This window comes from Panthera leo, chromosome B1, assembly GCF_018350215.1.
Source record: "Panthera leo isolate Ple1 chromosome B1, P.leo_Ple1_pat1.1, whole genome shotgun sequence".
Classification (NCBI taxonomy): domain Eukaryota; kingdom Metazoa; phylum Chordata; class Mammalia; order Carnivora; family Felidae; genus Panthera; species Panthera leo.
In genome coordinates, this window is record NC_056682.1 from 75,579,708 (window position 1) to 75,591,748 (window position 12,041).

The 12,041-nt window shown below is 42.8% G+C and overlaps 1 protein-coding gene across 1 annotated transcript in view; it reads left to right on the forward strand.

The window, feature by feature from the left end:
• Positions 1–12,041, forward strand: part of GATB (glutamyl-tRNA amidotransferase subunit B) — an 84,736-nt gene that overhangs the window by 42,588 nt on the left and 30,107 nt on the right. The window contains exons 6-9 of the mRNA XM_042935308.1: positions 1,088–1,201; positions 3,308–3,392; positions 4,109–4,153; positions 6,121–6,310. Coding sequence (XP_042791242.1) covers positions 1,088–1,201; positions 3,308–3,392; positions 4,109–4,153; positions 6,121–6,310 — 434 coding nt within the window. The remainder of the gene's footprint in view (positions 1–1,087; positions 1,202–3,307; positions 3,393–4,108; positions 4,154–6,120; positions 6,311–12,041) is intronic.

Genomic DNA, 12,041 nt, shown 5'->3' on the forward strand with positions numbered 1-12,041 from the left:
CATGGAATTTCTTGGCATGGAATTTATGTATCCTGTTTCATTATTTTAATATGCTTTTGCTGTGGAGTCTTGGAAAATGAATTTCTTGATTCAGCCCATCACAGCCCTCAGGTTTGGCACGTCCTTTTTAAATTTAAGAACCTGCCTAGGAAAATAAAAATCCAGCATTTTGCCCTCACGTTCTATTCAGTTTTGAATATTGTAAATGAAACTGGAGAATAGAGAATCTGAGTTTTACTTCGTAGGGTATAAAATGCGATTGTTTTTTATTTTCATCTACCTATTTGTCTTAGGATTTTGTCTCTGTCTCCTCCTCAAGGGCCTCTCAGTCCTCTCCACAAACCACCTGCTTCCTTAGGGGTTATTGCTCCTTATCTGAAGGGGCTTTCTGGGTCAGAGAAGGGCCTTCCAGGAGGGAGGTAGCCCCCTCTGGGTTCCTCCACAGACTCACCCCTTCATAACAGCACTGTCTGCTGCAGCAAATCCTTACAGCAATCAGAGAGGGTTCAGAGTCCTGTTTGTGGAAAGAAGAGATGATTGCAGTACCCAGAGGAAGGAGGAGGGGAAAAGCCAGGTTTCTGGTATTTGCCCTTCAGCTGTAAAATCTCAAGGACTCCCTTATGGATCTCCTGGAATCACTGTTGGAAATCCACCTTCCATTGGAGAGCTGTGCAGGGTTATCAGATGATCATTTCTAGTGCCTTCCTGCCAGCTCAGCTCTCACACTTTGGATAAAAACTCAGGATAAAACTACAGAGTAATTTTCCATTTTGACAGTGTTGTTTTTCTTATTTGGCAAAAAATTAGATTTCTGCATCTGGTACCTCCAGAATTTCTCCTATCTTCTGCATGTGCACAGGGGCGTACAGATATGCACGCACACATAAGCTCACACCTCAGATGCCTTAGGACTGTAATTCTCATAAGTGGGCAGAAGAGCTTCGGGACCAACCATACCTTCTCTAAACTTGGGTTGCCATAACTGACTAAACAGCAAGTGGAATTAAATATTACTTGCCGGGAGACTTCAAAAGACCACGTTGCCTCAAAGAATTTCTAAAGAGTTGTCTTTTTTGTCTCCTTCCAGAGGGCCAGTTAAGAGTGGATGCCAACATATCTGTGCATCATCCTGGGGAGCCTTTGGGCGTTCGAACTGAAGTGAAGAATCTCAACAGTGCCAGGTTCCTGGCCAGAGCAATAGGTGAACGTCAGCTATTACTTTTAATCTTCCTTTTGTATCCATTATCTATTGCTTTGTAACAAGCCACCCCAAACCTTCGTGGCTTATACAGTCACCATTTCAGTTTTCACAATTCTACTGATTAGATCCTGCCTCACCTCATTCATGAGGCTGTGGAAGCTGGCACCTCGGCTGAAACAGAGGGTCTAAGACGACGCCACTCACATATCAACACCTTGGTGCTAGAGGTCTGCTAGGCTTCTCTTTCCTTGTGGTCCTTCTTCATTCGCTTGCCTAGCCTGGACTTTCTTGTTTGGCAATGGGCATTCTAGGGGAATGAAGGCAGAGGCCTCAAGGCTTCTTGAGTCCTAAGCTCTAGAACTCCTATAGTGTCTCTCTCTTCCAGCACATTTGATTCAAAGCAGATTCAGAGGGAGGATCCTTTTTATGGGAGGGTCTGCAAAATACTGTAACTCTGTTTTTCCGTTTACCACATTCTTTCTGACCTGCATGAACTTTATAAAGTCATGTTTATTCATTATACATTGGCCATAATTTGACCTCACTGGTCAATATATTTTTCTGCTTCTTACTATTTTTACTAATAGATTGCATGTGCCTATATAGTCAAGTTTTGGTCTTATTGGAGCTCATACAGTCCCATGACATTGCTGACTGTGAAGACATCTCAGAGGCCTAAAATATTCTTTAAAACCAAAAGTATCTGTAGAGGAAGAGAGAATGTAGGGAGGGATTGAGTTTAAAGTGCATTCCTTCAAGGATGCACAGAGCACAAGCTATCTGGATACATTGCCGTGTGTTGAGTAGAGTCTTGGGTCTTGTTGAGAAAAGCATTGGAAACAATAGAGCAGAGATTCTCTAGTCTTGTGTGAAACCTTATCCTGAACCTGAAATGATCAGCCTCAACGAAGATACTGTGAGTACAAATTTTCAGAAAAATGGCATCCTAATGGTCAAGGGGGATAACTTACTCAAGGGAAAGGGGTAAGGGAAGGTTCCCACATGAAAATAGACCAAAGAGGTGGGACTCTTCTGTCTCTAAAAGGAGATACAGTCCATGTTTATGAAGCCATGAAAGGTTTGGGTCAGGGAAACCCTTACAGCGCAGTGTTATGAAGGGGAAGCTTGGCAAAAATAGAAGAAAGCTCCGCCTCACCCTGTGAATAGTAAGTGTTCTGGAACTCATTATTCTAGGAGGTTGTGACGCAACCTAAAAAAACAAGCAGCAAGATTTTAGGTAGGTTTATCCGTAATGATTTACAAAGGAGCTCCCGAGACAGAATTCTGCCTGTGTTCTCACTCGGACCGGAAGAACCTCAGATTTACTATGATGGGCTTAATTCTCCAAGCCCATGATTTTTCCACCCCACGTTTCTCCCTACATCATGCCTAGTAGCTATCATCTCAGTGGGGGAGATGGGGAGCAGAAACTGACACATTTTGGTGTTGCTGCTGCTTGTCAGCTCAGGTAAAAAAGTTTGGATTCGGGTGCGGGAAAGTGGTATATGATGGTTTGGGGAGTAAAGGGGAGGCTTAAGCTGCTTTCAGAAAGAAGCTTAAGAGTTGTGGCTGTGTTTTGCTTACCACAGTCTGCCTGGTTTGGTGGTGAGGGAGCATGGCATAGAGCAGTGGCTCTTAATCATGTGGGGTCATAGATACCTATGAAAATTCTGGACTCTGTCTCCAAAAAATGTACAAATGCACACACCCACATTTTGTGTATAATTTCAGGAGGTACCAGAACCTCTTGAAGTCTGTCCATGGATCTCTGGATAAGAACTCTTGATTGGCAGCGGTCCCTGATCTGGAGTTAGTTGGCCTAGATATTGGTCCTAACCCTTCTTCTACCAAGAGCTGTAAACTGGACTGGGTCACCATGAACTTGAGTTTTCTCAGAAAGTGAGGAAGCAGAACTTCCTAAAAGGCCCTTTCCGGCACCATTATCCTATGATTGCAATGAGAAAATATAGCCTATCAGGGAAGAATTATTATGAACAACTCTCTTGATTATTTTTGACTTGAAGATTGAAAAAGATTTCTAATAATTATTGCTTGATTGGATTAAAGGAATCAAAATATGGTACTAAATTAATATGTTTTTCTTAGACTATGAAATTCAGAGACAAATCAACGAACTTGAGAATGGATGTGAAATTCTCAATGAAACTCGCTCATTTGACTACAAGCTAGGGTGAGTTTGCATTGACAAACATCTTGAACACAGCTGGGTGGGGCTCCAATCCAGGCTCACCACAGACAAGCCCTGTGACCTTGAAGAAGGTACTTAGCTTCTCTGCGTGAATGCTTTTCTCACTAGTGCAATTGGGAGAATACTGTATGCTACAGGGATAGAATATCCTGTAGGGCTGGCAAGAGGTTGAAATTGAACCAGACTTGTACATAAGTACTTATTACGTTCTGGCCTTTCATTTGCTTCTAGTTTACCCACTTTATGGCAAGAATTTTCTACTTCCTTAAATTCTATCAGACTTAAGCTCTACCAGTTCAAGCTAGAGGTAAAGAAAGCTTAGGGTTGGTTACAGAGGTGTCCTTTGTTTTGTTTTACTTTGTTTTGATAACTTTGACTCTGATATTCTGACTCCGAATTTTGAGGATTTTGTGCTTTTAGCAAGAGACCGAAAAAAGCTCAGAAGATGAGAGTTTGAGCTGGTTAGAAGCCGGAAACATTGAAGCAATTTCTTCTCTCTTTTTTTAGTTAATCTAAATATTTCTCTTCCATTAATATAATTTTTTCATGGAGTCACATAAGTGTCTGCCAAAGAAGGTGAAAGAGCTTGAATTTGCCCGTGGCTCTTACTGATAGGGGTAACCCATTTCCCTTTGCACATATGTTAGGCGGTGCTGCATGCAATGTTTGTGTAACGTTTTCTTATTTAACTGTCATAGGTGCACCGTACCGATGAGAGACAAAGAAGGAAAACAAGACTACAGGTGGTTACTCCTCTTGTCAAAGTACCATTACATGTTTGGGGTCAGGGGCGTATTTCAAATACACTCGCAGAGTACCATAATGATCCTGGATAGTTTCTAAGAACCACTTTGTGTTTGTATTGTTGCATGATGGAAAATCTGGACTTCCTATTTTATGTGTACACTGAGAGAAAGAATGTTTTCTTCTTTTGGTAGCCTCAGAGTGCCTGATTTGACGAAATTCAACTGTTGGAAGACACTGTTGACTCACCTCTGTGTGAGAGTTGTTGAGCTAGGAGGGTAGCAGTTGAGGATGGGGCCTAGGATGTTCTTATATTCAGTGATAAAGTAACACACTGAAGATCCTTGAGAAGATATGGAGGAAAAAAGAGATGCATATGTCAGTGGCATTTCCCTTCGTATCTCAGGTGATGCTATTTAATTGATAAACTAAACAAGTTGTACTTAATATGAGATCCAGAAATAAGGACAGGCTTAAGGTAAATTGAACCTTTTGTTTTTTCCCCCACTGAGTTTAGCAGATTTGAAAGATTGAGGTTTTAAGCGACAAAGTTGTTGAGGTTAGCCCACTGTTCCTCCACAAAATGCAGGAAGTGCAGCTCTTGCTGTCGATGACAAGCATCTTGAACAGAAGTAGCACTGTGATGTGGGAAAGAAACTCCTAAACCCTTAGAGTGAACCTCCCCTGAAGGGCTCCTCTCCTGTCTGTCAAAGTCGAGATTGTTTGAATCACTGTGATCTTCTCAGTTCAACCTGTTCTTCCCAAGAGCTTCTTTGTTCTCCAGTGTTGCCGCCCTACTCTGTTTGTGCTGCTTTCTTAATCAGCGTGGAGTTTGGCTTTTAGGTCAGCTAGTGGCTTTGGCTGAATCCCTCAGGTTAATAGGCGGGATTCAGGAAGCCTCCCTTTGGCTTTCCTCTTGCCATCGGAAGTCAGGCTGATTCACAGCACAGATTTGGCATTGAGGTGATGGGTTGTTTGCACGGCTGATCTATCACCATGGCGCCACCATTTGCTCTGCATTATCCTGCTTCTACGTAAGCCCTTTGACAAGTATAAGCAGAGAGAAAATGTTGGATGCTGGAATACAACAGAGGGAAAGACATTATATGCAATGGTGCAGCAGAGAGGTCCCGTATGCTCCTTGGCATGTACCGTGTGCTCCACGTCACCCCCCACAGTTTCCCCTGACAGCATCTTGCGTTGCTGTGTGATTTGCATCTATTCCCCAGGAAATGTTGAACACTCACTAAACACACTGGTACAGTACATTTGCTATAATTGATGAACTGATATTGAGATTTTATTATTAACTAAAGTCTATAGTTTACATTAGGGTTCACTCTTTATGTTGTATGTTCTGTGGGTTTTGAGCAAATGTATAATGACGTACATCTACTGTTACAGTGTCCTAGAGGATAGTTTCACTGTCCTGAAAATCCCCTGTGCCCCGCTTACTCGTCCCTCCCTCCCCAATAGCTTCTACATTTTATTTAGGCAAAATCTTATTGATTTCTTCCACGTCTCAAGGTTTTCTTTTTCTTTGACTTTTCATTTATTTCACAGATACTGCTAAAAATAGTGAGAATTTTTAAATGAGGGAAAGTCTTTTTTTCTGCCTAATAAGTAGATTGTTCTCATTTGGTCCTGTTTTTCGCAACCTATGTCTTTATGAATATGTACTTTATCCACAATTAGAAATCGCAGTGTGGCATCAACCCTGCGTGGTGCTTTTTCGCTCATCATTCATTTATAAGCATGGACGCTGGCAGATCTGGTGGTCTTGACCTGTAGAATACACTTGTCCAAAGACTCCTTCCTGGGAAACAGGGAGAATTGATATTATGGGACATTCGAAGATATTGGCAATTTTAACACGGCAGCTAAACATGAAACTTTTGATGATAGGGGTTTTTTCCCGTTAAACGAAACACTTCCGAGTCAGACCCCATTTCCTCTCTGTGCCTAGGTTTATGCCCGAACCCAACCTTCCTCCCCTGCTGCTCTATGACACTGCATCTCTGCCTGCTGGTGCAGACCCGCAGCAAGTGATCAACATTGACCGGATTCGGGAGCAGCTCCCTGAGCTCCCCAGTGAGACCCGAGAGAAGCTCATTCAACAGTATGGGATACTGCCAGAACACAGCTTCGCCTTACTGGTAGGTATTGATCAGAGGCTAAAATAAACCCAGCTCAGCAGTTTAGGGTAATGCTCTACACTGTGGGCTCTGAGTGGAGCAGGCAGGTTGCTTCAGTTGTACAATAGATGCTTCTGAGAAGGACAAGGTGCGATAACCTTTGCTCACCACCCTTTATGGTAAATACTCCTCAAAAAACCAGAAGATGAAGCAGAATCTCACGTCAGTCATTTCTTCTGTGTAGAAATGAACAGCTGCTCACAGCAGCCGTGGATGCTTCTTGAAGACAGTCCAAATGTTATGGATGAATGTTTTCCCATGTGTCCGCAGGACAAAAGAAAATCAATGTATAGGGTTTCTAGATGTCTAGCAGTATTGAACCATGACAGGGTCTGGCAGGAAGTTCGGTTCTCAAAAGCCAGCCAGCTGTTTCTCCAATTGTAGAAGAAAAACGTTTATTCCACACGAAACGTTGAAAACTCCGACTAAAAGTATCGGCCCTTTGAGGCTTGAAGATGCATCTTAAGGGGCTGTTAGAGAATCTGACACCACTGAGACCTGCTTAGGGATTTTCCATTCTTTTCAAAGCTGCCCGGGGCTTTGCTGTTTTCTTTGTCATGGCAACATTAAAGTGATACAGCCTCAGTGAGGGTAGGGTTTTGTCACAGTTGTCCCCTGCGTGCCTGTTAGGAAGTATGAAGTTTTGCTGCTGCACGGTTCAGGCACTGGGGATATGCCACACTTTAGCTTTTGGAGCAGCGGAGTCTGCACAGACTCTGGATTTTTGGATTTTAATTAACCAATAATAACTACATAGGGATGCTGGAATGCACATATTTATATACTTCAGTAACAGCAGCCCTGCCGTTTCTGGTACAGGGTTGGCAAGTGGATATTTGTTGAGTGAACAGCTCTCTCTTTATAAATCAGCTAATAGGAAAACTTCCTGGAGAATCTCACGTGAAAACTCCTCTTTTCCTCCCGGTAATGATTAGGTATGCGCAGATATTTTTTCATACTCCAGGCAGAGGTGACCACTGCCTGCCATGGGCTGACATTGTGTCTTAGCCATAACTCTGTGATGGTTGCGGTGCTAGATTTTAATTATTTCATAGTGTGACTTGTTCAGTGCCTTGCAGGCAAAGGCTCTGTCACCCTCTCATTTGCTGTTCCTCAGCACAGATTAGCGCATCAGCAGTGCTTAATGCCAGATCTTTGTGTGAATCAGTTAGCATCTTGGACAGAACAGCTTTTGATCTGAAACCTCTTACAACTCAAGTATTTTTCCCTAGGTTGACATAACCAAACTGAGTTTTAGTCCTGTCCATCTTCCCCAACATCTGATCACTTGAATTTCCAGCCCACCGGACTAAATACGAAATGCGACGTTCTGGTTCTGCATTTTACAACTGTCAGATTACACAGGGGACAGGAGGACTGGGATGGAGCCCACTGGGTCTTAGCCTCAAAGACATCTGCTACCTCTCTTTATTTGGCCTTCCACCAGGTGAACACAGGCAGCCCTTGGAGGTAGCAAATGAAGAACCTAGGTTTCTTGGCCATTTAAAAAAGAATTTTTTTAACTTTTATTCATTTTTGAGAGACAGAGATGGCACAAACGGGGGAGGGGCAGAGAGCAAGGTAGACACAGAATCCAAAGCAAGCTCCAGGCTCTGAGCTGTCAGCCCAGAGCCCAGCACAGGGCTCGAACCCACAAACCATGAGATCATGACCTGAATTGAAGTCAGATGCTTAACCACCTGAACCTCCCAGGCTTCTCTTGGCCATTTCTTTGCTCACAACTGCGATTTTAGAAAGGAATCCACTAAATATAATGTTAAAAGATATTTTTGTATATCAACTTCCTTTATAAGAGAGGTGAAAAGATCTCTCGGAAACTCCTCTCAAGATTATGGCTATTTTGGGGCGCCTGGTGGCTCAGTCAGTTGAGCGTCCAACTTCGACTCAGGTCACGATCTCGCGGTTCGTGAGTTCGAGCCCCGCGTCGGGCTCTGGGCTGATGGCTCAGAGCCTGGAGCCTGCTTCCGATTCTGTGTCTCCCTCTCTCTCTGGCCCTCCCCCATTCATGCTCTGTCTCTCTCTGTCCCAAAAATAAATAAACGTTAAAAAAAAAAATTAAAAAAAAAAAAAAGATTATGGCTATTTCTCTCCAAGGCACGGACTGCAAATATACACTCCCTTTGAAGAGCATCTCTCTAGCATTGTCACACTTGGCCTCCGACAAGCATGTGATGGTGGGGAGCGTCTGCCGTCCCTTACTGAAAGAAGTCCTCTGAGGGCAGGGAGGTTTTCTTGTTCATGTTTCTGACCCAGGCTCCACTCATGTGTCCTTCACAGGAGGCCTTGAATAAAGGCTGAGGGATGCGTGGTGAGTGGGTGTATGTTTTCATAGTTTAAGGTCCTGTTTAGGGGAACCCACCTTTCATCTCTTCAGTTCACCACTTTTATTTTCTCTTGCATCTCCTATGTAGTGGGTACTCAGAGGCAGAGATTAAAAAAAAAAGTGTTTCTTTGCTTTCTGAGAGTTTATATGTATACACACACACATGACACAGCTAAGCAGCTAACCAATAGATGCATAATGCAGGATGGAAGCCCGGGGAGGCAGTGATTACCTTGATCAGAACAAAAGGGAAAAACTTCAAGAAGGAGGTGATTTTTGAGCCAGTTTTGATGGGACTGGTCTTTCAATAGCTTAAAAATATGCTTATTTGTATAGCTTGCAGCTAATGTATTAGGTGATTCGTTGTTTTTTAAAGGGCCAGCCCTTGAAATTCCCAAGATGAGCGCAAAGAGAACTTAAAAGCAATGGAAAGAGAATGAGTCAGACAAATTGTTTTCCTGAAAGTAGGCATCCTGAGCTCTTTATGACTTTGTAATCATTGAAAGCTGCGTTACTCAGACCCGAAAATGATATGTTCATGTTTTTTCCTGCCTTCATCAGAAACACAACAGATTGCTGAGAAGGGCGGATGCACAAATCTAATGAACCATCTTTCAATTTAAAGAGTGCCCAGGAGTATTCATTAAATAAATGGCAGTAGTGGAGGTGTGCTTTGCTGAGCTTCGATTCCATGCTTTGTGCCTTCAGATTGCTTATTAAGTTAAGCATTTAAGCACATACCCACCCTCACACACATGCCTTACTCACAAATAACAGAGACTTCAGAATTTAACTCTGATCTTTATCTTATTTTATTGTCTGGTAAGGACTGAATTATGTATTGATAATTTAGGCTTGATATTTACAGAACCCTAATATTATATTTTAGCATCTCCCACCATGTCTGGCACGTAGTAGGCACTCAGTGAATATTTATTCAGTGAATGGACAGACAAGTAAGCACGTGGGATACCATTACAATACTCATGGAAGCCCTGGAAGAAGCAGCATTCCTGACAAAAGCATCTCTGTTTCTAAAGATCAGATACATAAGCCAGTCTTGACAACCTAGCAAATCACGGAACGATGCCTGACTCCTTGAACTCGGGGTGAGAAGACCTGGATCACCACTCTAACCACCCCAGATCCTGTGTTCCGATGCAAATCGCTTGGCGTCTCTGACTCTTGTTTTCTAAACTGGTTTTGTCAGGACATGAAGTCCAATCTATATTCTGGTTTTCTCTCATGAACCTTCCTGACAGTCACCTCCGAACAGAAAATCTGTATTACTGTTTTTTCCTCTGGCCACATAAAAAGTATCTTGCCCCACGTGAAACTTTGACCTATTTAGTTAACCTTGCTTCCCTTTCATAAGTTAGACTGCTCGATTGTTGACCTCCTTTGTAAGGATTAAGGAATAGAAATGTAGAAGCTGAGATCCAGGTATTAGGATTCTGAAAAATACGAGGTTCTAATAGTGTAACAAGTCCTTCTCTGAGTCAGCATATTCCAAGAGTGATTATTAGAATGATCTAGATTATATGCATGTGCCGATAATCCCAAAATGATGTCTGTGGGGTATCTCTTCCTAAATCTGCCTTACCTGATTCAGAGAATGCAAACAAATTGTAGTCATTTGCCTAAGCAGTACATAAAAATGGCTACTCGCTGACAGAAGTCTCTGTGGTTTATAGTGGTCACTTTTTAATTTACCCTTACAACAACCCTCTGAGGTAGATATTGCTGTTCTCCCCATTTTACAGATGAGGAAACAACCTCTGCGGTTGAATGTAAGACGTTAAGTAACTCAGCCAAGCCTGTGGGGACTTCAGAGCCCAGGCTTTATTTACATGCCAAAGCTCTGTTGCCTGCCTGCATGTGTAATGTGTCACAATGCCAAACAGGAATAATGTGTCAAGTTCATTGCTGTTTTGGATCACTTGATAGAGAAAATAGAATTTTTACGTTTGTTAATGTTTTATACAGTCCCACTAATGCTTCAATCAGGCACAGTCACAGACCATTGATTCAATTCGAACTTTTGACCACTTGATTTTTAAGAGGTCAGACTGCCTTATAAATAAAAAATGCTGTCTACTAAATTTAGTGAAAATCAGTCAAATCCGATGAAAAGCAGATATTATGTCCATTTTCCAAGTAGGAAATTTAAGTCACCAAAAATAAATGTAAGCTCTCCTCTGCAACTTTGTTTCTCAAACTTGCTGCCTCAGGTTCTTGGCTCCTTCTGACTAAATCATCGTAAAGGGTCTGCACAGAGTGCAGAATATGTGGAGTTTGTGAGATGACTTTGCCTGTTGTTGGCCTCGTGTCATGCACCCTGGCACATGGTAGGCACTTGGTGAGGAACAGATATGAGCTCACAGGGTGGCTGGCTGTGTACGAAGTCAGTAGATGGAAAGATGTCCATCTCATCAAGATTTCAGTGGAGGGGGGCGCCTGGGTGGCTCAGTCGGTTGAGTGTCTGACTCTCGATTTTGACTCAGGTCACGATCTCACGGTTCAGTGTGTGGGTTCAAGCCCCACATCAGGCTCCATGCTGCGAGCACAGAGCCTGCTTGGGATTCTTTTACTCTCTTTCTCTCTGCCCTTACCCTGTGTGTTCGCACGCTCACTCTCTCTTGCTCGAAATAAATAAACTTAAAAAAAAAGATTTCAGTGGAGGAATGGCATAGCATCCCCAATTTAGTATTTCTTGAGGGCCTGCTATATGCGCCACAGTGCCTTATGCTGTTTTCAGATATAAGAACTTTATCTTTTCCATGCCACTTTTAACTCTCCCAAGTAGCCCCACAGGGCAATGGGTTGAAACACTGACTAAGAGATAGTCTTGATTTCAGAACTCACCTCTGATGCTTTGGAGGGGGAGAGCTCTGCAAAGGTGACTGGAGCTATTGCCCTCCCCAGCTGAAAGAGGGGAGGGGATGATTCACTCATCCTAAAGATGATTGACAGAGAAGAATCTTCACTGAATCTAAAAGAAGCCTAAATGCAGCCAAGCAGACTCCCTAGAATGAGTTGCCGGGGAGAAGAGCAGTGGCACCGAACAGCTGCTAACTAACACATTGATTTTAGCTCATCAAAAGAATGCACTTTCCCACCATTCCATTATTTTATTCAGTACCTGCCAGCTGTTCAAAGGTTCTTAACATATTAAAAATGTTGCATTTTAAGAAAAGTCCAGTCCTTTTCCTTTAAGAAAAGGCCCCAGTAAGACTGCAGGAAAAAGTGGTGGTGACCCGCCAGATTAGTGACCTGTGCTGGTGTATATGGCTGTCTTTCTTTGTATTCAGCCTCAAGATGTGTAGTCTTACTTGAACCACTTCATTT